The sequence below is a fragment of the Stenella coeruleoalba genome (assembly GCF_951394435.1).
Source record: "Stenella coeruleoalba genome assembly, chromosome: 6".
NCBI lineage: Eukaryota > Metazoa > Chordata > Mammalia > Artiodactyla > Delphinidae > Stenella > Stenella coeruleoalba.
This window is the reverse complement of record NC_137151.1, coordinates 2,275,050-2,302,126: the sequence shown is the minus strand read 5'-3', so window position 1 is coordinate 2,302,126 and position 27,077 is coordinate 2,275,050. Positions and strand designations below refer to the sequence as shown.

At 55.2% G+C, this 27,077-nt stretch overlaps 1 protein-coding gene across 1 annotated transcript in view; it reads right to left on the bottom strand.

Annotated features, from left to right (window-relative positions):
* The window catches only part of GLI2 (GLI family zinc finger 2), a 250,191-nt gene that overhangs the window by 35,881 nt on the left and 187,233 nt on the right, over positions 1–27,077 (bottom strand). The window contains exon 4 of the mRNA XM_079925090.1: positions 5,213–5,415. Within this exon, the coding sequence (XP_079781216.1) occupies positions 5,213–5,415 (203 nt within the window). The remainder of the gene's footprint in view (positions 1–5,212; positions 5,416–27,077) is intronic.

The following is a 27,077-nucleotide window of genomic DNA, read 5'->3' as shown; positions in this document are numbered from 1 at the left end:
AAAATTTACAGCTCATGCAGCTCAATAACAAAAAAACAAACAACCCAATCCAAAAATGGGCAGAAGACCTAAATAGACATTTCTCCAAAGAAGATATACAGACTGCCAACAAACACATGAAAGAATGCTCAACATCATTAATCATTAGGGAAATGCAAATCAAAACTACAATGAGATATCATCTCACACCAGTCAGAATGGCCATCATCAAAAAATCTAGAAACAATAAATGCTGGAGAGGGTGTGGAGAAAAGCGAACACTCTTGTACTGCTGGTGGGAATGTGAATTGGTTCAGCCACTATGGAGAACAGTACGGAGGTTCCTTAAAAAACTACAAATAGAACTACCATATGACCCAGCAATCCCACTACTGGGCATATACCCTGAGAAAACCAAAATTCAAAAAGAGTCATGTACCAAAATGTTCACTGCAGCTCTATTTACAATAGCCCGGAGATGGAAACAACCTAAGTGCCCATCATCGGATGAATGGATAAAGAAGATGTGGCACACATATACAATGGGATATTACTCAGCCATAAAAAGAAACGAAATTGAGCTATTTGTAATGAGGTGGATAGACCTAGCGTCTGTCATACAGAGTGAAGTAAGTCAGAAAGAAAAAGACAAATACCGTATGCTAACACATATATATGGAATTTAAGAAAAAAAAATGTCATGAAGAACCTAGGGGTAAGACAGGAATAAAGACACAGACCTACTGGAGAACAGACTTGAGGATATGGGGAGGGGGAAGGGTGAGCTGTGACAGGGCGAGAGAGAGGCATGGACATATGTACACTAACAAACGTAAGGTAGATAGCTAGTGGGAAGCAGCCGCATGGCACAGGGATATCGGCTTGGTGCTTTGTGACCGCCTGGAGGGGTGGGATAGGGAGGGTGGGAGGGAGGGAGACGCAAGAGAGAAGAGATATGGGAACATATGTATATGTATAACTGATTCACTTTGTTATAAAGCAGAAACTAACACACCATTGTAAAGCAATTATACCCCAATAAAGATGTTAAAAAAAAAAAAAAAGAATAAGTCAGGTCTCATTCCTCCTCTGTCCGACCCCCTCCACGGGCCCCAACTCACTCTGCGTGAAAGCCAGTTTCACCAAGCCTTGACCGACCAGCACAGCCAGCCCCTGAACTCTGGCCTTACCCTACTGCCCCTTCACTCACTGGGTACCAGGTACACTGGCCTCCCGGGCTTTTCTTGATCCCAGCAGGCCCACTGCGGCCTCAGGCCCTTTGCGCTTGCTGTCTCTCCTGCCTGTATCACTCTTTGGCTTATTTCTGCATGGCTCATCCCTTTCAATTCTTTGCTTGAATATCATCTTCTCAGTGAGGATTTCTTGATTTCCTCTTTCAAGATGGCACCCTCATCCACCCAGTGCTCCTAACCCCATTCCTGAATTGTTCGTCTCTCCCCACTAAGCTGTAAGTAAGTTCCATGAAGGCAGAGATGAGTCCCTTTTGTTCCCTGGAGTGACTGCAGTTCCTACAACACTTCCTGGCCCGTGATGACTCACTAAGCTTTTGTGCATGTTGTTCAGACGCAGTCCCCCAAGGACAGCAGTCATGGCAGGGATTGGGGTAAACCCCAGATTCCTCCACTGGGCTCCCCCCACCACAAAAGGAGCAACAAGCACCTTCCTCGGCCTCCGGGGGGCCGTGAGCCCCTGTCCTGCTCGCCACACCCACCCTGGCCCAGCACTCACCATCCACTGGATTGAGGTAGTCATGGAGATGGGGTGCACTGGCCGCACCCCCGCTCTGCATCAGCAGGTCCCCATATGGCGTGGGGTGGCCTGCCATGAGGGGCATCTGGTGGTAATAGTCTGAGGGGTTGGTGCTTGAAGGGGGGAGGCCAAGCAGCCCCCTCTCCTTCAGGTGTTCGTGGGCAACTGCGGGCAGGAGGGAGGGAGAGGAAGAAACTGTCAGAACCCGGCCAGAAAGAAGAGAAACATGCACCTGGCCCGAGGAGGCCCCTCCGGGCCCTGCAGCCCTCCCCTGCCCTCTGGGTCCCTGGGTCCCCCTCCCCCGCCGTCCCTGGTCAGGCTGGGGCGGGGCTGTTTCTGCTGATGGGGCAGCCAGATCCCAGCCTGCACATTCCTCCACTTGCTCAAAGCCGTAAACAACTGCTTCCTTCTCCCAGCCCCACAGATGCCCAGAGCTCCAGGGTCCGTGGTCCGGCACAGTCTCCAAAGGAAAAAGAAGATGAAGTCGGAGGTGCCAGGGTGGCCAGACAGCTGGGCGCCAGGTCAGACTCACCCAGCACTCGAAGTGGGATGGCAGGCGAGCGCTCGCCCGCCCTGGCCACCTGTCAGAACCTGGGCGGGCGGTCCACCTCCAGTCCCGCACTCAGCCCTGCCGGGGCTTAGCAAAGAGGCCGGGAGGATGAACTTCAGAGTACCTTGAGGGGGCCTGGCACTCAGGGGTGTGGTGTTAGTTAAAGGGGGGCTTGGAAGCCAAACATACCCCTCAGGGGTCCTGGCTTTTACCAGGTGTGCAAAATTAAGAAGGTGCCACCTCTCTGAGCTGGCTCAGTTTTCCATCTGTAAAATGGGGGTAATAATACCCACCAGTCAAATTACTATTAAAAATGACAGGGCTTCCCTGGTGGCGCAGTGGTTGAGAGTCCGCCTGCCAATGCACGGGACGCGGGTTCGTGCCCTGGTCCGAGAGGATCCACATGCCGCGGAGCGGCTAGGTCCGTGAGCCATGGCCGCTGAGCCTGCGCGTCCGGAGCCTGTGCTCCGCAACGGGAGATGCCACAGCAGTGAGAGGCCCGCGTACCGCAAAACAAAAAAGGTATCATCAGCCAACGTTGTGCTGGGCGTTCCACTGGGTGGGTGCAGTCACAGGGCTGAGGGGATAACATCCACTCTCTGGTTCCACTAGCATCACACCATGAGCTGATCCCCTCAGCAGATGAGGACTCTGGCACTTAAAGAGATAAAGATGTTGCCCAAGGCCACACAGCAGGGAGTTTGAATCCAGAGCCCGGGAATTGGCCTCCTTGCTATTAGTCTTGGCAGGTGTCAAGGGAGATGCACACAGTCCGGGCAGAAGGAAGCAGCTGGTCCGTGGAAGCCATCACCCTCCCCTTCCTCCTCTCCCTCTCCCGCTCTATCCTCTAGGGACAGCCCTAGCCTGCAGCCCCGCGGCCTCTGCCTGGCCTGCCTGTGCCTGAAATGCCCTCCCCTCCCCCTTCTTGCTTGTGCCTCTTCGCTGAAGCCTTCCTTGAGGGCCCATTGTTCACACACACACACACACACACACACACACACACACAGAGTCTGGTCTGGCGGACCCTGCCTCTGCTCCTCGACCCTGCTACAGACGTCTCTCAGGGCCCTCCCTGACGCAGGCCTCGAGGGGACCGCCCCATCTCCGTGTGTATTAGTTTCCTCGGGCTGCTGTAACAAGTTAGTACAGGCTTGCTAACTGCTGCGAAAATGCATTTTTATTCTCCCTCAGGTCTTGAGGCCAGAAGTCCAAAATCAAGGTGTCAGCGGGGCCACCCACTCTGGAGGCTTTAGGGGAAAACCTGTTTCTTGCCTATTCCAGCTTCTGGGAGTTGCCAGCTTCCTTGGCTTGTGGCCACATCACTCCCATCTTTGCGTTGTCTTCTTATCTATGTGTCCCTTATAAGGACACTTGTCATTGGATTTAAGGCCCACGTGGATAATCCAGGATGATCTCTTCAACTCAGAATCGCCAACTTAATCACATCGGCAGAGAGCCTTTTTCCACATGAGGCCATGCTCTCGGGTTCAGGGCTTAGGACGTACATGTATCTTCCTGAGGGCACCATGCCGTCCGCTGCACCACATGTGAACTTCAAGGCAGGAGCAGTGTCTTGGACCCTGGCCTGCACTGCCAGGAGAGGCTGGGGAGCTCCGGTCCACTTCCCGGGAGACACGGGCTCTGTGTGGATGTGTCACACCCTTTGGCGCGTCCTGGATTGGTCGCGGCCACTCAGGGGCCCACGCAGAGTTCAGGGCCAGGAGCAGTGGTGAAGGGCCATTTCTGAATGGCCCCATCCTGGCTGGCCATCTTCATGTCTCACGGCTGCAGCCATTCACCTTGTCTGGTTTTTCTTTGTGACTCTGCCCTTTTCTGTCTCAAATGAATTGAACAGGGTTGCCATCTGACTGAGCTGGGCCACTCAGTATCCTCTCGGGAGGGACACAAAGTCACTGGTGGTCACCCCGGAGCCTTGGGGCTGGGGTCCCGTTTAGAGGCCATGCGTTGACCTGCCAGAGGTGTCGACAGAAACCTGCCCAGCTCTGCCTTCGTTCTGCTCTGGGGGGGGGCCCTGAGACACCCCGATACAACACCTACTCTGCTTAACACCAGCTTCTGCAGACTTTGGCATCTTGCAACCAAGTAATTCTCACCTAAGATAGGACCTCCATGAATAAACAGATGTCACCATTCTTATTATGTAATTTGCATGCCAAGGCTGTTTATGAATAGTGCTTTTTTTCATAAATTTATTTATTTATTATTCATTTTTGGCTGTGTTGGGTCTTCGCTGCTGCGTGCAGGCTTTCTCTAGTTGCAGTGAGTGGCGGCTACTCTTGGTTGTGGTGCACGGGCTTCTCATTGTGGTGGCTTCTCTTGTTGTGGAGCATGGGCTCTAGGCACGTGGGCTTCAGTAGTTGTGGCACGTGGGCTCAGTAGTTGTCGCTCATGGGCTCTAGAGCACAGGCTCAGTAGCTGTGGCTCGTGGGCTGTAGAGCGCAGCCTCAGTAGTTGTGGCACATGGGCTCAGTAGTTGTCGCTCGTGGGCTCTAGAGCACAGGCTCAGTAGTTGTGGCACGTGGGCTCAGTAGTTGTGGCTCACGGGCTCTAGAGCGCAGGCTCGGTGGTTATGGCACACGGGCTTAGGTGCTCCGTGGCATGTGGTAGCTTCCCGGACCAGGGCTCGAACCTGTGTCCCCTGCATCAGCAGGCGGATTCTTAACCACTGCGCCACCTGGGAAGTCCTACGAATAGTTCTTTAATGAGCGCAAAAACCAATGCACCCCTGGTTCCCTTGTCTTGGACCACTCATTTATCGAAAGACCTACTGTTGATGGGGGGCAGGGAGGAAGGCCAGCCACTGACCATCCCACGGACAGCAGCTGAGGAATGACCAGCATTAGAGTTAGCATCCCTCCCCCCACCCCGCTGCCCCAGGCCCTCCCGACTCACCGTCCGCAGGGCTGAGGCCCCTGGCCGCAGAGATGGCGGGGTGCGTGGGGCTGCCGTGCACAGCGCAGAGGTACTGCTCCATGTGGGAGCTCACGTACGGGTGTGGGGCGTTGAAGGGGGACTCCCCAGGGCCGGCAGGGTGTGGGGAAAGTCGGATCAATGAGATATCCGAGATGACCGGGCTGCCACTCAGGGCGGGAGGCCTGCAGAGACAAAGGGGAACATTTTAAGAAGGTGTGGCCCACCCAGGAGGATGCCCAGGGAACCCCGTTAAGGAGCAGAACCAAACGGGCGGCTGCACCTTTATTTATTCGCCAACATTCCCTGGTCACCCTCATACAGAGTCTCAAATCTCATACACTAGCCAGGAAATGCAGATGGAAAGCTCCCGGGGCTGGTGCAGCAGCCCACCCACCCGTCTCATGTTGGTGATGGAATTCTGCACACACAGAGCTGGATGTGCTGGACCACAAGCTCGGCAGGCCACACACCTCTGCGAGTCGTCGCCACTGCTTCCCCGGTGCCCGCTCAGGAGCAGACGCATTAACAAGTAAGTCTCCGAAATGGACGCATGCCCGCATCCTACCAACTGGTATGAAAACAGGCCATGAAAACACTAACACCAGGGGGAAGATACAAAGAGCTCATCTTCCTAACAGAACTGAGGAAAAGAGAAATCAGGAGATGCCCTGAAAGATGGAGAATTTGGGGCTTCCGTGGGACAATCCCTGCAGTGAAGCACTCAGCCACGGGATCGGCTGTAAAAGAAAAGCTCAGGATTCAAGGAGCCTTTGGAAACGCTGAGCCGTCATGAAAATTTTGGAATACCGTTCCAGCTTTCCTTACATGGAACTCCTTCTCATGTTCCCAGAGTATCCCTTCTCTGACGCCCACTGACCATCGGGCACGCAGCTGGCGTGGTCCCCTGGGCTAGGGCTGGTGTGGCCGCGGCCCATTTCTATGGTCAGCCCTGCTCAGCTCAACAGAAGGACAGGCCTGCTCCCCGGGGGCCTCCAAGCAGCTGTTAGCAGGTTAGTTACAAGGGTATTTTGAGGTCATCTACTCCAAAACTTGCCCATATTAAAGTAAAAATCAGACTGGGGGGAGCTGCTGTGAAAGCACCACTAAGTCCCTGGAACCAAATCTAAAGATTTCATTTTCGATTTTTCAGAAAATAGGGGCCTCTCTGTGACTTGACACAGTGCAAAGAATATGTGTTCAAATCAGACCAACCTGCATTAGAATCTCAGCCACTATGGAGAACAGTATGGAGGTTCCTTAAAAAACTAAAAACAGAGCTACCATATGACCCAGCGATCCCACTCCTGGGCATATATCCAGAGAAAACACTAATTTGAAAAGGTACATGCACCTCAATATTCACAGCAGCACTATTTACAACAGCCAGGACATGGAAACAACCTAAATGTCCATTGACAGAGGAATGGATAAAGCAGATGTGGCACATATATAGAACGGAATACTACTCAGTCATAAAAAATAAAGAAATAATTCCATTTGCAGCAACATGGATGGCCCTAGAGATTATCATACTAAGTGAAGTAAATCAGACAAAGACAAATACCATATGATGTCACTTAAATTTGAAATCTAAAAAAATGATACGAATAAACTTATTTACAAAATAGAAATAGACTCACAGACATAGAAAACAAACTTATGGTTACCAAAGAGGAAAAGTAAGGGGAGGGATAAATTAGGAGTTTGGGATTAACAGATACACTCTACTATACATAAAATAAATAAACAACAAGGACCCAGTGTATAGCACAGGGAACTATACTCAATATCTTGTAATAAACTATAATGAAAAAGAATCTAAAAAAAAAAGAATATATATATATATATATATATATATATAACTGAGTCACTTTGCTGTACACCTGAAACTGATAGAACATTGTAAATGAACTATATTTCAATAAAAATTTTAAAAAAGAACCTGAGCCTTCATCAGCTCAGTTACTCTGAGCAAGTAACTTAACCTCACCAAGCCTCAGTTTCCTCATCTGTAAAATGGGGATAACAACAGTGCCCATTTCCTAGGGTTGCCATGAGGATGAAATTCCCCCAAATGGTGCCTGAGACAGCCACCAGTCAATAAGTGAGAGTTGTTATTACAGCATTAGTACCACACTTTGAGGGCAAAATCCAGATGTGCCTGGGAAGCCCTCAAAACCTTGACGTCGGCTGTGTGAAAAAGTGCTGTGAGAACCGGTTACTTCAGAGAGGGCATGACTTGTCCATGGGCTGGAGCACACCAGAGCTAATTACTGATTATGTGCAACAGGGCATGAAAACTGCGCTTATGACACAGTGCGAACCAGGACCCAAACAGGTGACATCCAGATGTCTTAACATCTGGGTCACACAAGCTCCGTGCTCAGAGGCCGCTCTACAGGCCTGGGTGTATGCATTCTGCTACTTTATTTTCGAGCTTTTGCAGATGTAATTGCAACGGATGTGCTGATCCAATGGACCCGCCGGGGCACTTCCACGCTGTGCTGTTTTCAGCCATGCCAATTCTTGGCCTACCTGTACCCTATACCTCGTCAGGGCAATTCCTTCTCTTCCCTGCAAGCCTGGGTCAAGGGACCCCGGTGGTCAGTGGTGCTCTCCCTGAAACCCCTTCCCCTGACATGAGGTCTCTGCTCCCCCTGGGGGGCATGGTTCCCATCTTAGGTGGGCAGGTGTGTTTCCCAGGCAACCAGGGAGCAGGGCGTGTCCCAGGCACCGCTGCATCGAGCATCTGGCAGGCAACTGTTATCCCGCAGGTGTTCAGAGGTATCTTCAGAGCCAGTGATGGTGACACATCTGTGAACCAGGCACTGAGCCTGGCAGAAGGGAGCCTCTGCCATCAGTCACAGCCTCCAGCTATCCTCACTCACAAGCCGCCATTAGAGGCCAGGCCACCTGTGAGGAAACTGCACTGGGTGCCAGGGACCAAAGCAGTGGCTCCGCTTTGGGCCACAGAGGCCACAGGGGAGAAGAGTGAGTAAGCGATGCGTCTCCTGTCCCGAGAGCCTTGGTCCACCACTGGGCACTCAAGGCAGGGTAGGTTTCAGGGCCCACAGGATGCTGGCCAGGTTCGAGGGCAGGGCAGCCTGGCGTTACTGAAGCTGGTGGCCCTAAGTGGCCTGGCCGGGCCTCCCTAGCAACACGTCACCCTGTGGGGTGCAAGGACCACAGCTAAGGCCCCACAAGGCAAGCCAGTGATTATGTGGGGATTTAAAGGAACACATGGAGGGTACACGGTGGCCCTGGTCTGTCCAAGGCGACTCCCATCCCACCGGCCAAACAGGAGGCTGGAGGGGGTCTTGTCGTGGCAACGTGCACCCCGCTGTGGGGCTGCCTGGCGGGGCCGGAATCAGTGCAGCCTCAGCAGCTGGGCCCGGAGGTGGCAGGTGGGGGCCGAGTCCCCATGCTGAGAAGCTGGGACTTTTATCTCTACACCTCTGCCACCACCCTTTGGAGGAGAGTGACCTCTGTTATCCCCTTGCCATCACATTATTCTCCAAGGAAAGGGAGAGGAGCTCGAGGTTCTTCCAGGCCACGCCCCTCCCCACAGGGATGCTGACTTCAGAACAGCAGCCCGTGATGATGGCCAGCCTGATGGCCGCTGGGAGGAGACGTGAAAACTCTGGCACCAACAATGCACCTCACCCACGAGGGCTCTGGGTCCAGAGACGGAGGTCACCCCACAAGCCGTGTGGCCAGAGACGCAGGCCGGGACTCAACCCAAGCTGCCTCACTGCCGGGACGGTGCCGCCCTCAGCCCAGGCTCTCCCTGCCCCAACAGGGAACAGTCGGGGACTCCTTGTCCCCTTGGTGTGACACAGCAGAAGCTCGGAGAGGCCACTGCCTGCCCCTAAGCAGATTCGACAGGGGATGGCCGTGAGGTGGGTTAGGTAACAACAGAGCTGATGAAAGGGTGCACAGAACAGCCCCTGCCCTTCCGGTTCCAGGCCTGGGAGTGGGGTCTGGGCCAGCAGAGCCTCCCAGGGGGGACAGAAGCAAAGGTGAGTCCTGGCAACGCAGAGCACAGCTGGGTTCTGGAGCCTGTCCGGGGGGACCCAGGTCGGCGTCCGGAAGCAGTGGGACAGGGCCAACCCCGATCCTTCCCACTTAGCTGGGTGGCCGCGGCCAGGATGCTGTTCCTCTCTGGTGCCTCTCCAGGAGGTAGACAAAGACCAGCGCTGGGCACATCGTAGGGGGTTCACAGCACTAAGCCCCTTCCCTCCCTTTTCAGCAACAAGCCAGCTCGGGGTGCGCAGTGTCTGCTGACCTGGGCCTGCGGGACCCAAGACAACAGGCCCATTAACACAGCTACAGACGACTGTTGAGACACCTCCTCTGGGAAGCCTCCTTAGATGTCCCCTCTGCATGGCACCGCTCAGCTGTGCCCTGACCTGGCATTTCCGTAAGACTGGGTGCCAGCTGCCACGGGGTCACATGCATGTATTTCGTTTACTAATCTAAATTCAGAAATCCACAAAGTAGGCACCTTATGCCCATTTTACAGATGAGAACACTCCCAGAAAGGCTAGGTCCCTTGCCGAAGGTCACTCAGAGAGCAAGTCTCGGAACCACAACCAATCCAGGCGGGTCTGGACCCGAGCCTGTACCTGGGCCCGTCCCCTGGCAGAGAAGCGGGTGCTCTTGACGACTGCGACGTTTTGTGAGCGAGCGGGGCTCTGGCGGGTGCAGGATCAGGGAGGTGGCGGCGGCACTGGGGAAGAGAAGAACTCACCCCCCCATCCCCCGCCCCGCTCCAGCTCCCTCTATCCTCACCCCCACTCCCATCCCATCACCACGCACAATCAAGTCAGCTTTCAGGAGGGAGACGGAGCCTCTCCCTCACACTGTGTTGTGAAGGACTGATAGGCTCCAGGGTCACAAATGTTCCAGGAGACTGTCATGGTAACAGACCAAACAAAGCCGAAGGAATGAATCTCAAATGGCAGAATTCGAAGCATTAGGAATGCATCCGAGGGACCAGGGGCCTTCCCAGCAGCCCTGAACTCACAGCAACACAGCCACCCTTCAAGGCTGGTCCTTCAGGGACCAGAGCTGCTCTTTCTTGGACGCTTGCCCCATCCCGCCTGACAGACAGTCCCCACACAGGCGGTGCTATCAGTGCTGGGGAACCAAGAACAGTGCCATCGGACCTACCAGGCAAGGCAGATGCCGTGAAATCAGAGCTGCTGCTTCAGGCCACCCCTCAGCCACAGCCTCCCTTTCTTCTTCCATTTCCACGCTGTGGGCTGCGGGATCCCGACCCTGGTCTTAGCCGTGGCCCATCCAGGCCTTGAATTCTGGCAACTGGGCAGAGACTCAAGGAAGGGACCTTGAGGATGGGAGGAGGGACCAGATGTGTGAGCTCATTTTAAAAGATGGTCACATTCTCCCGGGCTGTAGGCACACACGTGTGCATACTCACACGCTTGCAGGCCTCAGTCAACCGGACCGGCAAAGTCAGCCTTTCTGCAGGCTGCTCGGTTTGGACACTACCTTTATGCATTGCCTTCTACCCTTCGGTCCAGCTCTGAGCTCGTCTGAGCCTGACTCTATCAACTGTTTCTTCCCATATTTGTTAATCTTCCCAAGAAAATTGCCCCAAGCCCTTGCTCTGTTCCCAGCGACCTGTAGGGAGCTCAGAGCCCAAGTGGAAGAGGCACAAACAAATCAGTTTAAAGATTCCAGCAGAGGAACAAATTCCCTAACTCTGTCTGAAGGTTCCTCAGAGGTGACCTTGAGCGGGGCTCTGAAGGATGAATAGGAGCTCATGAGCACATTGCAAATAAAGGAAGCAGCAAGTGCAGGGAAAGGCTAGAGCATAAGAACGTGTGTTTGAAGGTTATATCTTGGGGGAAGCAGCAGAGCCCAATCTGCTGCTGGGTGGGCGATCTGTGTTGGACCCACTTCCCTTCTTCTGCTGTGGGTGGGCGACATGTAGCCTGTGCCCTGACGATCAGACGTTCCATATCCCCGGGCACCATCAGAGATGGGCATGTGCCCCAGACAGCCCCTTTGGCTGAAATCTTTGGGAAAGAAGTATGCTCTGTCCACAGAGGTTGCTGTGTGGGTGGAGCCACTGGGGGCCCTGAAGGGAGAGGCCAGGAACAGAGATGATACACAAACATCAGAGCTGAACGCCGTGGAACCAGTTTTTTGAATTGAGCCCCTGGAGAGGGATCTGGCTTTGCCAGAAGCTGGTACCCTCGGCCTTTTCAGTTCTCTGAGCCAATGCATTTGTTTGTTTGTTTCAACCAGTTTCAGCTGACTTTTTCTGTCTTAGGCAACTGCCAGGGCCTGTCAAGGCGAGCCTTGACTAATCAGCCTTCCCCTACCCGGAGTGATCCAGCGGCCCGGCTTCCCGCAAGGCAGACCGGATCCGTAGTTCCTTGGGCCTGTGCACCCTCTGGCCTGCAGGCATCCTGTCCATAGCTGCTGGGCGGCACGGGCAGCTGTGCTGGCCCTTCCGTTTGTGTGTGTGTGTGTGTATGCGTGCACGTGTGTGTGTGTGTCCTTCTCCCTGGAGGCAAGCCCAGCAAAGGGCCTCTCCTTAGCAGGTTCTTTCCTGTTTCCCTCCCTCCCTCCCTCTTGGGAGGGCCCTGCCGACCCCCCGGACAAGATTTCAGGGCTAGGCCACCAGCCGGGCGAAGAAAGGAGGAAAAGGGACCAAGCAAGTGCAGACCTAGCTGGCCAGTTGCCGTTCCAGCCTAAGTGGGCGCTGCCGGGGACGCTATTCCTGAACACGTGGTCAACATTCGCTGGACGCCAATGGCGTGCGGCATGTCCAGCAACTCCGCAAGGCAGGTCGTATTGCCCCCATTGCAAAGAGGAGGAAACCCGAGGCTCGGGGCCGTTAGGAGCCTCGCCCGAGGTTGCAGAGCTTTAAGGGGCCGAGCGCCTTTCTGACTCTGGGAAGGCAGACTCAGCCTTCTGACGTCCCCAAGAGCGTACGCACGGACAGGCAAGCTCCCGCCACAGCTGTTTCTGCCCCTGACAAGCCCAGCCTGGTGTCCCTCTGCAGACACGGCCTCAGCTGGACCCTGGGGGCAGGGGCGCAGGTGGAGGGGAGCTGCTCACACAGGCGGGCAGAGCCTGGACTCTGGGCGTGAATTGCGGCTCTGTCCCTGCTTGTGGGCCTCAGTCGTGCTATCCGCCCCCTGGCTGGCAGGATGGGGCGGCTGGGAGAGGGAAGGAGCTCAGTGTGGAAAGTGCATGCTGCGCTCCTGGGTGCCTAGTAGGTGCTCGGGCTGTGCCCACCGTCTCTTTTCTTAGATTTAACAGATGAGCAAATGGAGGGAAGTCAGAGGGAGGCGGAGTGGCCCCAGCCTGCGTCCCCCAGCGTTCAGCCCCAGGCCCCTTCCCATGTGCTGGCACAAAAGTTTTGCAGGCAGATGAAAGGGCAAGCCAGGGCGCTGGGAACCCTGCACGTCCCTGTGTATCTCAGCCTGAGCTGGCTGGGCCTGAGCGAGCACGCCTAGACCCTTGAGGACGGGCACCATCCCTGGGCGCTGGCCCGATGGGGTGCGTTGCTAGAGGGCGTTGGCTTCCGCCAGGCTTGGGGGTGGGCTGGGGGGGCAGAGTGAGCCTTCACTGATGGGAAGAGTTGGGGGGCATCTGACCCCCAGCACAGCCTGAGCCAAGGCGCGGGGGCAGGAACCAATGTGCTCCTTAATTCGGGGAGAGGAGGGGACAGATGTGCAGGGATTCGTGCCCCTGGCCCCCACCCACTGCGCCTGTTTGGAGAGGAGGGAGAACAATGCGGTGCTGACTCACCCAGACTCAGCACGAGCTGTCAGGGCAGGATCTCCTGCGCCGGGTCAGCGGCTGGGAAGAAGCACCCTTGGCCACCCAGAGGCACTCCTTCTGGACGCTTTGTTCAAAGACCTTTTCTTGTGCGGGGCAGTAGGGCCAGAACAGGCAGGAATAAGGCCTTCACATCCCATTTCACAGACAGCATGACTGACACCCAAAGCGACAGTTGGGACAGCCACAGCGAGGTCGGTGGGAACAGCAGGACCAGAACACTGAGACCCGGGCGCTGGGCATCACCCTCTCCTCGCCTGGTCCAGGGCCCTGGGCATCACCCTCTCCTCGCCTGGGCTAGCGCCCTGGGCATCACCCTCTCCTCGCCTGGTCCAGGGCCCTGGGCATCACCCTCTCCTCGCCTGGGCTAGCGCCCTGGGCATCACCCTCTCCTCGCCTGGTCCAGGGCCCTGGGCATCACCCTCTCCTCGCCTGGTCCAGGGCCCTGGGCATCACCCTCTCCTCGCCTGGTCCAGGGCCCTGGGCATCACCCTCTCCTCGCCTGGCCTAGGGCCCTGGGCATCACCCTCTCCTCGCCTGGCCTAGGGCCCTGGGCATCACCCTCTCCTCGCCTGGTCCAGGGCCCTGGGCATCACCCTCTCCTCACTTGGCCTAGAGGTGACCCACGGCCCTCGTGGCAGCAGGAGACCACACACCTGCGAGGTCCAGCACCCGTGCCCCGCTACATCCCACGTGCCCCTGGCGGCCCCCTCTCTGGTCCTGCGCCCTGCCTCACTCACTTCTCACAGCGCTGGCCCTGGACGCCTGCCTGTTTCTCCACTCCTCTACTTCTCCTCTTCATCCCCACCCTGTCCCGGACACAGAGGATGGCTCCTTCCCTGGACCCTGGGCACGTCCATCTTGGCTGGTCATGTGGCGATGAGCTCACATGGGGTCTGTCTCCCCTCTGGAGAGGCAGCCCCAGGCGCAGGCTGTAACTGTGGGGCGGAGGCCGGAGGGATGCGGCCACAAGCCAAGGAGTGCCAGCCGCCCCCAGAGGGTGGAAAAGGCCAGGAAGCGACTCTCCCCCAGAGCCTGCTTTGGGAGCACAGCCCTGCTGACATCTTGATTTCGATCCAGTGATACTGTTTGGACTCTGATCTCCAGAACAGTGAGAGGATACATTTCTGTTGTTTTAAGCCACGGAGTTTGCGGTAACTCATTAGGAGCCAGGAAGGTGTGTTGTGCCTATTGTGCTGGGGTGGAGGAGGCCTTTGGGACACAGCAGGAACTGCGGTCATTACTGTCACATTTCTTCCGAGAAGGTCAGGTCTACGGGGAACAGGGCCGGCGTGTTACTTCCTGGAGGAGCCCTGCACCCCCCAGTGGGTGCTACATCAGTGGCCAGTGGGCAAGGAAGAGGGAGGAGCTCCCCTCCAGGCTGGGAGGGCACCGGAGCACTAGGTCCCATCCCCCACGTCACAGGGCACCGTCACAGGGCACTGGAGCGTGCCTTCCCGACAGCCGCCCAGATTACACGGTCACCAGCCTCCCTTAGTTTAGCTGAGCACGCCCTGCACACACCCCAACACACCCACCCTGCCCACCCTGGGGACCGTGTGCTCGCACGCACCGGTCCTGCCTTTGGGCTGAGATGTACCACCCACCAGGATCCCAGGGCCATGGGCGGGGTCGGCGGGCTCAGCGTGGGGAGGCCAGGACCCTCTGCTGTTGCCAAGCCGCTCAGGGCCAAGCATGCACTTTCACAGACACACCGGGCAGGTGGCCTCGGGCCCACTGATGTGCCAGAAAGCAAATGAATTCCCCAAAGCTGGCCTTGCTGCTCTTCCCCAAACTGGGGCTCCTCAGCACCCGGGAGGCAGGGCGGGCACGTGTCTGCTTTCACAGGCACCCTTGCATGGCAAGGCCACTGCCCTTGGCCTACGAGCAGATAGGAACAGAGCTCCATCGCGCCCCGCTGGGTGGAGTTCAATCTCCTCTCCAAGGCTTTTTTTAAAATAAACTTATTTATTTATTTCTGGCTGTGTTGGGTCTTTGTTGCTGCGCGCGGGCTTTCTCTAGTTGCAGCGAGCAGGGGCTACTCTTCATTGCGGTGCGCGGGCTTCTCGTTGCAGTGGCTTCTCTTGTTGCGGAGCACGGGCTCTAGGCGCGTGGGATTCAGTAGTTGTGGCACGCTGGCTCAGTAGTTGTGGCTCGCGGGCTCTAGAGCACAGGCTCAATAGTTGTGGCACACGGGCTTAGTTGCTCTGCAGCATGTGGAATCTTCCTGGACCAGAGCTCGAACCCGTGTGCCCTGCATTGGCAGGCGGATTCCTAACCACTGCGCTACCAGGGAAGTCCCCTCTTCAAGGCTTTTGTTTGTTGGTTTTGTTGTTTCTTGCTTGTCTCCTTTTTTTTTGTATATGAAACTGTACCTTGGCAAGGTTGCTTACCACCTTTTTCACACATTAATTTTAAAAGTTCCAGAAATCAAGTCCTTTTCAAAATATACTAAGGGGGTTTGCAACTGTAAAGAGAGGTACAGTGAATCCTCTTGGAAATCACTGGAGAATTGCCTCTCCCCAAATCAGAGACCAACCTGCACATTCTGGTGCATCTGGGCTGCACCCTGTCCACGTGGTGAGGCTCTGAAAACCAGCAAAAAGGACACCTGTCAACAGGAGCTGGACCAAAGCAGCCGGCCATTCACGGATTTTGTTCCTGTTGTCATGCATCATTCCCTCTGCCAGCCTCAGAGTATGGGCCTCTGACGATGCTGGGTGGGGAGCCGGAGGTCGGAGGAAGACTCGGCCAGGACCCTGCTCCCAGGAAGTGGGGCAGGTGGCTGCCAACCTGACTGACACGTGCTGAACGAGGGGTGTCTGGTCAACCCTGACATCCCGCTGCCTTTGAAGCCCCCCTCCCAAGCACAGATCTCAGCAAAGGGCATGAGTGTCCATGAGGCCGTGGTGATGACAAGCTGTTCGGAAAAAGACACCCCCACAAAATCACAAACGCTGGACTATGTATAAGAGCCAAGACATGGAAGCAAACTAAATGTCCATCAACGGATGAATGGATAAAGAAGATGTGTCACATATATACAACAGAATACTACTCAGCCATAAAAAAGAATGAAATAAGGCCATTTGCAGCAACATGATGGACCTAGAAATGATCATGCTAAGTGAAGTAAGTCAGACAGGGAAAGACAAATACCATATGATACTGCTTATATGTGTAATCTAAAAAAATGATACAAATAAACTTACCTACAAAACAGAAACAGACTCACAGACACAGAAAACAAACTTATGGTTAGCAAAGAGGAAAGGTGGGGGAGGGATAAATTAGGAATTTGGGATTAACAGATACACACTGATATACATAAAATAGATGAACAACAAGGTCCTACTGCATACACAGGGAACTATATTCAACATCCTGTAATAACCTATAATGGAAAATAATCTGAAAAAGACATATATGTAACCAAATCACTTTGCTTTACACGTGAAACTAACACAATACTGTAAATCAACTATACTTCAATAAAACAAATCACCATGCTGGGACCTCTGGGATCAGGGAGGGAGCATGGACACTGACTGCAGCCTACAAACAGTATACAAGGTGCTGGAGCAGAGAGAGGGGTGGGAAGGAAAGGATTCATTCACTCTGCTGGGGCAATCTGAGAAGGCTTCCTGCAGGAGGTGGCATCTGAGCTGGGCCTCGACTCTTACAGAGAAATGGAAAGGAGGCAGTGAGTGGTGCAGGCTTGGTGTTTTGAGACAGGAGAATAGCTGAAAAAAGGGTGGGTCAAATCGGGGAATAGGTAGCAGAGTCCTAGGGCTGAAGGTCAGACCAGACAGCTGGGTGGGGGGAGAGCACGTGGGGAAAACCATGAAGCAAATGTTGGTAACCTGAGCCGGGTTTTAACAGGACCTTCCCGTCACCCAACACTTCATCATGGGAGCAAAGAGACTGTGCACAGACTGGGAGAGGATATTTGCACCAGAGATAACCAACCACAAAATGAGTAGCCTTAATATATAAAAAGCTTAGTCAAATCAATAGGAAAAAGACAACTCCATAGAAAAATGGGCAAAATAGCTGAACAGGCATTTCACGAGCAGGAAACATTATTGGCCAAGAAACATATGAAAGGATGTAGTCAGCATCATCAGTGATATGGGAAATAAATCGAATCACAGGAGATGCCATTTAAGCAAAAATTAAAATGTGGATGACACCACCCTGATAACAAGGGTGCAGAGCAGGCTGAGCCCTCAAACACTGCTGGTGGGAGTGGCTCGGCAAAAAATCTGGCAACATCGAGGAGGGTTAAAACGTGACTCCCCCATGACTCAGCAATTTCATTCTCAAACACACATTTATTCTAAGGAATGGGTGGTACGTGAGTCCCGGAGGATGGTGCTAGAGCTTTCACTGCAGTGATGTTCAAAAGAGCAAAAGCACAGACGCATCCCAGGTGCCTGTCAGTCCAGACTGCTTCAGAGCAGTGAGGATTAACGAATTAAGAGCCCCACGCACCAATGGGATGATTCCCTGGAACATTCCATGACCTGTGAAAACCAGGTTCCCCAAGAATCCATCTGCAATGATTCTATTTATATAGAATAGAATTGCTCTATTTATATAAAGCACACAGAGCAAACCCAAACAATGTATTATTACAAGAGTTAGATATCAGGTACAACTGTTACAGACGCAGGGGGTGATAACTCCAAGTCCCAGAAGGTGGTGGAGGGGGAGTCCCGGGGCAGGACCCTGGAGGGCCACACAGGGCCTCAAAGGTGCCGGCACATCCCCTGTTCCCAGGCAGAGCAGGGGACAATGGTCATTAATACTCTTTACATCGTAACCATGCATTTACTATCCTTTTGTATGTCTTCAGTGTAATAAGATCAGATTTTTAAAAAGGATGGATGGGTAGAAGCTGGCCTCTGGTAAGAAGCTGGCCGAGCGGACGGGGTTCTGGGGTGGGGAGTGGAGAGACCACAGGGCTGTTGTGGAGAACCTGTGTGGGCTGCCAGAAGGGTTTGAGGGTCCAGTGGTTGTCTCCGGGGTCACCCAGTGGGCTCACCTTGGCCGCTCCAACTCTCTGCTGCCAGGTTCCCTCCCAGCCAACTCTGCTGCCAGGTTCCCTCCCAGCCAGCCCCAGACCCTAACCCTAACCCTAACCCTAACCCTGCTCTGTGACCGACACACATCTGTATACACATGCAATCCTTCCGACCCTCCACTCACCCCGTTCCTATCCCAGACATGCACGTTCCGCCAGACCTAGCTGAGCACCAGCTCTCAGCTGTCACTCCCCGAGCAGGGCAGACCCATAATAAAGAAATCACTGTGTCCAGCTGATGAAGAGCAGATTTCTTACTAAGTAAACACTGATGTTTTGGTAGGGAAATTAGGTTATAAAATTGCACCTACAAAGGAGGCCATACAGATGGACTTGGTTAAGCTCTAGCCACACAGGCAACGGGGGTTAATTCAGTCACCCACCCTTTATCACACTTTCTTCTTCTCGGAGCACAAGGATGGGAATGTGATCAGTGTTTTCAAACATACAAATCCAAAAAAGCAGAAAAAACAAGAGTAAGTTATCAAGGAGCCTTTTCTCCTAGCAAAGGGATGACTTGTGCAGAGCTGGGGGGTGGAGGGGAGGTGGTGGGCTCCAACCACCTGTCTGGGGAGCCGCACCGATTAGCCATCCTCCGTCCAGGTACCTGAGGTGTGAGCTAGCCTCCGGGTATGTGGGTCCTGCATCTGTAAGAGCAGACACCCTTGGCTGAGCACAGCTGAGAAGAATCTTCCAGAAAGTCACGGCTTTATGGGGACGGTCCCATCACAGGGCAAAATGCAGGGCGCTGGAGGGGGAGCCACGGATGGGAGTGAGACACTTGGTCTTGGGGTTGGGGGAGGGGCTTTGTTAGGCTTCCCTAGGGGTCTGAGCTTAAGCAAGGAGAACAGGCCTGGGCGGAGGGTGGGCTACACGCAGGGAAACTCCTCCACGGTGAGAATTCTTCCACTCTGGCCTGGCCAGCCAACGTGGTGTGAGGAATTTCCTTTCCTGGATGCCTGTCAAAATGAGATGGATAATCCCAAATAGTTTAGATAAGACATCTCGTCTTCTTAGAGGGGGGTGGGCTATCAATTTCTACCCAGCTTTGGTGTCCATTAGTGTGTACTTCGAAAAGCGTCCGGGAGTCGAGGCCCCTCACTGGAACAAGGGCAACTCTGGGGCTAACAGTGGGATGGGCAGAGGCAGGCCTCTGTGCCTTCCTGCTGACACATGCTTTCCGCTCCTGGTTTCCTGGTGCTCTGGGTTCCCCCGACCCCTCCTCTCCCACCTGCACACCACTCTGTAACCGCTTGATTTCCCCCACTCCCCCTCCCAGGCCACGAGCTGTCTGTGAGTACCCAGACTACACCTCCTTGGACCATATCCCCGGTGCAAGGCTGGCACATCACAGGCACTGGGTGAGTGTCGTGAAATGAACAAGTGCTAAGAACTTCCCCACTGAGTGAAGCAACAAGTAAACGCTACTTTGCTTGTGTGGGACAGGTCAAGTTCACATTTCAGAAATACAGCTCCTGGAAGGGGAAAATGAAGGAAGGAGCTCACATGGTGCCAGACATATTTCTTCCCCGTGGGCCCTAGGGCACATAATTGGTGTAGCAATGCTGGCTGCATTGATGGAGGCTTGGAGAATGGCTGCAACAGGACTCAGGGGCAGGGCACTGCTCACGAATTCTCTCAGCCAGTGCGGACCAAGGCTGGCAGGAGTGACCCCGAGTGACAGCACTCGGGACACAGAAAAATCCAGCAAGAATGAATTAGGCTCAATAAATGGATGCATTCTGGGCACCGGCAGCAGCTCCCACCCGGAGTGAATGACACGGACTTGGAGAGTGGGAAAAGACCCCCCACCCCCACAAAGGCCAATCTGTCCACCAACACCTGAAATTATACTGTTAGTGATTAATTCCTTTGGATTGATTATAGCAAAGATAACACAGCGTAGCCCTAAGACCTACAATGAGATGCCTCTTCCTCTCCAAGGATAATCACAGCATAGAGAAGAGCTCAGGCTTGAGGGTCAGATCTCACTTTCTGGCTGAGTGATCTTGGCAAGCCCTTAAATTCTGGAAAGCTCCAATTTTCTGCTCTATGAATGGGGGAGAATATCACCCACCTTACAGGGCATTGAGAGGACTGGATCTAATATCATCTGCCCAGCACCCAGCAGAGTGCCTGGAATGAAATGTGGGTTTCCTTCTGGTGTCAAAAGGAGAGTGGAAAGAGCAAGCCATTGTCCAGCAATCACTGGGCACCAGGACCTGTCTTCTGTGCTTTATACTCACTCACTCACCTAATTCTCACAAGCGCCCCATGTGGGCTTACTGTTTTGTCTCCATTTTAGAGATGGGGAAACCGAGGCTCTGGAGGTTAACAGCCAGCCCAAGGATGTCAAGGGTATATAGATGGCATAGGACTTGAACCTTGGCCCCACCCTGTTCTCCTACATCCTGCGGGTGTGGGATGGGAACTGCCCAAGATGACCGGGGCCCAGCGGGTCCGGAGGGGAACCAGAAAGATCACCTCTCAACCCTGTAGGACCTTTCCACCGGGCAGTGCCTCCCCACGCCTGCTCTGTGCACCCTCCCCTGCTGTAGGCCCGCCTCATTTCTGCACATCAAGATTTGCTTCACTCCCGGGCCCCTCCTGCCCTCGGCTGACCACACGGGCGCTCTGCAAAGCCCAGAGTCACGCAGCAACCCTTCTGCGAGGGCGCCGTTCAGCAAACATCAAAGAGTGGGCCGCCTATCAGACACGCTCCTCATTAAACTTTTACGGACGGATTCCATTATAAATGAGCTGTCCGACCCACGCCGCTGAGCACGATCCTGGAGCTGGGGATCTGAAGCTCTCAGAGGAGAGAGGCTTCTGTAGAGGGGTCGGGGCGGAGAAGAGCCCTCTAGGGTCGAGCTACCCGGGTTCAAGTCCCCGCTGTGCTACTTACTAGCAGAATGTCCCTGGAGACAGCGGTCACCCTTGCCATGCCTCAGTTTCCCCACATATCCAGCGGGAGTGACATGCTGCCTTTCTATGTGGTGTTGATGAGGGTCAGGTGACATAATCCAGAGGGCTGGACACAGGCTGCCGTGGCTGCATCTCAGTTAGTCTGAGCCCAGCATCCTGCCGCCCAGAGACAGGAAGGGACGTGCCTGGAGGCCTCTCTGAGGGCCACGCCCATCACCGGGAGCCAAGGCTCCACGTCTATCTGTCACTCGGCCCTCAGACAGCCGAGGGAGGAGGGCGAGCTGCCCTACAAACTGCACAGTCCTGGGCTTTTCTGGGCTCCCTATCCACCTGCCGAGCAGTTCCTCTGAAGATGCGGTCAGCCACGTGGCTTTTAAGGAGCGCTCCCTGGAGACGGAGAGGCAGTGTGGGCCGAGGCAGGGGAGGACAAGGCCCCTGGTGGGCGACCGGGAGGCCCCCAGCATCTTGGCCCGGGATCCAGGCGGACAAACATGCCCTTTGGAAGTTTCCTCCTTTCTTCCATCTGTCGCTTGACAAAAGCACGCACGTTTGCAGAGGGCAGAGAACGGTCTTCTCGAAACACAAACAAAGCCAGTCCTCTCTGAACCGTGAACCTGGCGTGTTGGGCCAAGAATCAAGAAGAAAATCTTCACGTATCTTTCTGCTCCCCTCGGTGGCTGGCTGAGGACAGAGCCGTCAGGGGCCCAGGACGACGCAGGTGAGTCGCAAGCCGAGCCGACTGCGTGTTTATTACTCTCACGACGAGCCGGTGCCGTTCTGATGGAACACTGACCTTGGCAAAAGCCATCTTCAAATCCCCTCAGACCTGACCGTTCATGAGCTCAGCCAGCAACAGCCAAGAAACTACCTTCTTGAGGGAAGCGGGGAGGACCATTCCCACTGATATGCAGTCGCCAGGACGAGGTAGGGTCCGGCCATCCTGAACAGCTCTGATGGGGGTGGGGGGGGACAATGTACACGCGTGACGGAGTGGCCAGAAGATGGTGGGAAGCGGAGGCCTTCACACCCACCAGCTGGCACTCCTTAAAGTACCTGGGACTTTAAAGTACGTGTGGACTTTTCAAGAACTGATGGCTAAGTCCCGGAGCCATCTGTCCCAGCAAGAGCCCTGCCCCCTTCCTTCTCCGTGCAGGGTGGCCTTGGCTGTGACGGCTGGAGCACTGCTCGCCAATTACAGCTCAGGATCGGGTGAACTTCAGGTCCAGAATCCAGGCAGGTGCTGGGGGTCGTGTATGTCAGAGGTCAGGTATGGAGACTGGCAAGTGGAGAGCGGCGGGGGACTGTCCTCCCTACGGTTCAGATGCTGTGGCCATCCCCTTCCCCCACCCCCACCCCCCTCCAGCACGCACACCTCCTTCCGCAGACTGAGAATATGAAGAGATTTAGGTCAACTCGTGGGCATCTGTGAGTGGGTGATGAGGCGGAACCAGGGGATGTTTAACACCCATACTGCAGAGTTGTTATCATGGAGAGAATGGGCTAAAAGCCTGCGAGCTCTGACTCTGGACAACCAAAACACAGCTCTGGGCCCGCTTTCTTGGGTATAAAATAAGCAGGGTGGCCCCTAACTCTGGCCTGTGGGTGTCTATAAACAGGCATATTCCCAGGCCTTGCCTTAGCCTGAAAGAGCCAGAACTTCTGGGGTCGGGGCCTGGGAATGTGCATCTTTCAGACACACCCTAGTTCAGATTTTCAGCCAGGTTTGAGAACTGCTCCACGAGTTGGTGTCTCTAACCCTTCTGGGCTGCGAGCAGTTGGAATTGGTCCTCTCTGAAGCCCCAGGGCAGGGCTCGGATGGGAAGGACCTCACAAGCAGGGTGAGGGGTTGAGATCTACCCAGTCTCCTGCACCAGGAACACAAGCTTCTACCCTCCCTGCAAACACGTGAGTTGGTCCTGGCCCAAGGCAGCCCTGACTCCCGCACACACCAAGGAGGTAGGGGGGCTCCAGCTGAGGGCCCTACCGTGCCCCGCCTCAGCCTTGGTCCCCACGTTACCCGCTGAGCCTGTTTCCAAGGGGCAGGGGCAGGAGGGGATCCAAAGAGCTGTTCCCTGCTAGCGGTTACCAGGTGATGGAGAGACTGCAGGACATTCTCCCCTGCCCTTGAGAACGGACTCTCGGAGACTCAGGAGCACGTCCCCACGGAGGGGCAGGGTCACAGGAAAACCACACCTGACCAGCAAGAACATCCCCCAACCATCTGTCTCCCCATCACCTGTGATTTATGCAGGTGACAGGTGCCGCTCCACGAATCCAGTGTCATTTACCCTTCTGGAACCATCTGAGCATTAGTAAGCCATGCAAGGCCGGTGGTGGGTTTGCACCTCCAGGAAGGTAGCTCTGGAGAGGGCTGCGGGGTGGATGTCTAATAGGGAGCCGTCCAGATGGGAGGTACGGGGTGGGTTTCCACACCCTGGACCCACCGCCTGCTCCGCCCCCGTGTAGCTGCCTGTCGGCCGGTGTGCGGGCAGCCCTGGCCCGGCTCCTCCTCTGTCCCAACCACAGCGACAGCTGTAGCCGGTGTCCTTCCCACGACCCTCCTTCAACAGCTCCTATGGTTACCCTGAAAATGAACCGGTCCACTCCCCCTCTGCTCCTGGTTGCCAAAAGGGTAAAGTCCAAATTCCTCAACTGGGGGGAAAAGAAACTCCTCCTCCCGCCATCCCCATTCTCCACCTTCCCGCAGCACGGCCCCCAGACAGCATCCTCTTCCAAGGTCACGCCACGGCCTGCTTCTGCCACAATGAACCTCCTTCTCTAATAACGACAGTAATCACAATCCTCCTTAACACCTACTGCATGTTTCCAAACTGTTCTAAACGCGCTCTTCCTATCACCCCATTTTCCAAATAACTCGGTAGATGGGGTAGCTACTATTATCATAAGCTTTCACAGATGAGAAAAGAGGTTCATCCGTTCAGGCTGGTCAGGTAGTCACATCCCAAGGCTGCTGCGTCCAGCGCTGGGGTTCAAGCCCAGGTGCCCGGGCAGGGCCGGGGGCGGAGCGCTCCGCCCGGAGTCACGCCCACCGCGGCCAGGCGAGCCAATGGGCAGTGGCCCCGGGCGCCAGCAGTCGCAGAGGCTCTGGCGACAGGACGGGAGACGACACCGCACGTCATTTGCTGCGCAATGTCTGCGTGATTAGACGTGTTTGGCGCCGGCGAGGAGGAGTGGCTACAGCAGGGGCTTGAGGACTCGGGCGCTGCGCCAGGCTCCGACCACACTGACCACCGAAGCCACAGCCAGGGGGCCCGTTTTCCTCCCAGGCTTTATCCTGTTTCCCACCTGGGGCACCCACCTGGGGGGATGAAGGGGTGGGCTTTCCAGGGCCCGAGGTTAGCCCTGAACACGTGCTGTGTCCCTCCTGTGGCCCGGGCAGGAGCCAACGGCCTCCAGGATAACGTAGAGTTGCTGGGAGCGCACCCCAGCCAGAGGCGGGCTTTGGGGGCTGGGGGGCTGGGGTGCTGGGCCCCTCAACACTGGAGCGGAAGCAGGCAGGCCTACCGTGCAAGGGTGACCTGGGAGGGTCAGTGCACCCCTCTGGGCCTCAGCCTCTGCATCGGTAAGATGCATACTACAGCCCCATGTCACGGCGCCGTCAGGAGGGGCACCTAACAGCACACGACCAGGCTGCAGTGCAGAGCCTGGCCCCTGCAGGCCCTGCACAAATGATTGACACCTTTTATTGTCTTCTGCTGGGTGATGCCAGACTTGGCACTGGGGCTTGGTGATCACACATGAGCCGAATAATGACATGCAGAGATGTCCGTGTTCTAATCCGGGAACCTCTGAATGCCACCTTCTATGGGAAAACGGACTTTGTAGATGGAATTGAGTTAATGATTGTGAGACAAGAAGGTGGTCCTGGATTTCAGGGCCCTAGAAGCAATCACTGCCATCCTTATAAGAGAGCCAGAGGGAGGAAACTCCTGCAGATGAGGAAGAAGTAGATGTGAGAAAGAAGCAGGAGGCAAAAAGGCGGTGTGGTGAGGGGCAGGGATCACAGGCAGCCTCCAGAAGCTGCAAAAGGCAAGGAAATGGATTCTCACCAGGAGCCAGAAGCTTCCAGGAGGAAACCAGCCCTGCCAACACCGTGATTTTAGGCCCAGAAGACTGACTTCTGACTTCTGTCCCCCACAGCTCTCTGAGGGTACATCTGCATCGTTTTAAGCCACCAAGTTGGAGACAGGCAGTTACAGCAGCAGGAGACAGCCCTACAAGTAAAGAGCCATCCAGGCCAGTGAGTGACAAGGCCATTTCCACAGGCCTGCTGGCCAAGCCAGCCCTCCCCTGCTGCCTGCCACCTCCACTTCCTGCTTCTCTGGGTGCCCCACCCATTCTCTGTCCTTCACTGGCCAGGAGGGAAGCAGGCCCCGGGATGGGACATGGCCTGTGTCCAGTCCTGACCTGGGGAATGGCAGAGCCTGGAGAAAACTTCGGGGTGGGGGCCACCTCCCGGCCACAGCTCTCTACTAGCTCGGGGAGTGACAGTACTGAGGGCCCCTGACTCAGTGCCAAGGTCCTGCCTGCAGCCGGAGCATCTCGAGCCTGTAATGTGTGTGTGATGTGTGTAATGTGTGTAATGTGTGAGGGCTTCCCTGGTGGCGCACTGGTTGAGAATCTGCCTGCCGATGCAGGGGACACGGGTTCAATCCCTGGTCCAGAAGATCCCACATGCCGCAGAGCAACTAAGCCCGTGTGCCACAACTACTGAGCCTGGGCTCTAGAGCCCACGAGCCACAACTACTGAGCCCACGGGCCACAACTACTGAAGCCTGCACGCCTAGAGCCCGTGCTCTGCAACGAGAGAAGCCACCGCAATGAGAAGCCCGTGCACCGCAACGAAGAGTAGCCCCTGCTCGCCACAACTAGAGAAAGCCCGCGTGCAACAACGAAGACCCAACGCAGCCAAAAATAAATAAATAAATATATTTAAAAAAACCCCCAAACAAACGGTGGGCCTATCCTAGAGTCTCTGACTCAGCAAGTCTGGGCTGCAGCCTGAGACTCTGCATTGCTAGCAGGCTCCCAGGGGAGGCGGCCCGTCCAGAGGTTTGGGGGCAGTGCCCTAACAAAGGGCTAGATGAGCTTTCATGAAGGAATCGTCTGGACCCATGCAGGGGACCTGTGGTCATACGTGTGCTCCCAAGAGCGAAGCCAGCATGTGGCCGGGGGCCAGGGCTCAGGAGGCAGTAATTAGATTTCAAACTCTCTCACTCCCTCAGTGGGGGCCCTAAGGATGAATTATTTAACCTCTCTGTGCTGCCTCAGTTCCTGCATCTGTAACGTGGGGCTGACATGAAATGCGTATCTTTTAGGGTTGAGAGGATTAAGTAAGATGAACACAGGAAGTGCTTACAGCAGAGCCTGTCCACAAGGTCAGAGTTATTTCAAGAAACGGCAGTCGTCAATGGTGACGTCTTCTTACATCTCTGTCGTTGCCCCTAGGTATGTGGGGACACGGGAGCCAGGATGCTCCCCTGCAGTGATGCACACCTGCCTGCACGCTCCTCCAGGGAGCTCTCAGCAGTGTGCATGTCTCTGACCAGCACAGGGCCCCTTGCGAGGAGCACTTCGCTGCAGGCCTGCCGTGCTCAGGATCTGTGTCATGGAACCAGCCAAACAGTTCTCAAGCAGAAAATCAGCCACTCCAACCCCTTCCTGGAAAGGGACTCAGCTCCCTTGATACTCATAGGATTCTCAGATGCTACCAACTGAGCAATTTTGGGGTGATCTACCAGCTCTTAAGAGTATGCACCTTCCAGAAGCCGCCTGAGCTGTGGTCTCAGCCACCTGCAGCTGGAGAAGTGTGGGAGGTGGGCAGAGGGCGGAAACGGCCCCACCACCCACCAGGGGGACACAGGCCTATCAGCCGCAGGTCCTAGTCAAGTGAGAACCAGCTACGTGCACCAAAATAAAACGCAAAGATCCCAACATGTCACGGGGACAACTTGAGGGGACTCCCAATGCACAAATCTGGGACAGTTTGAACAA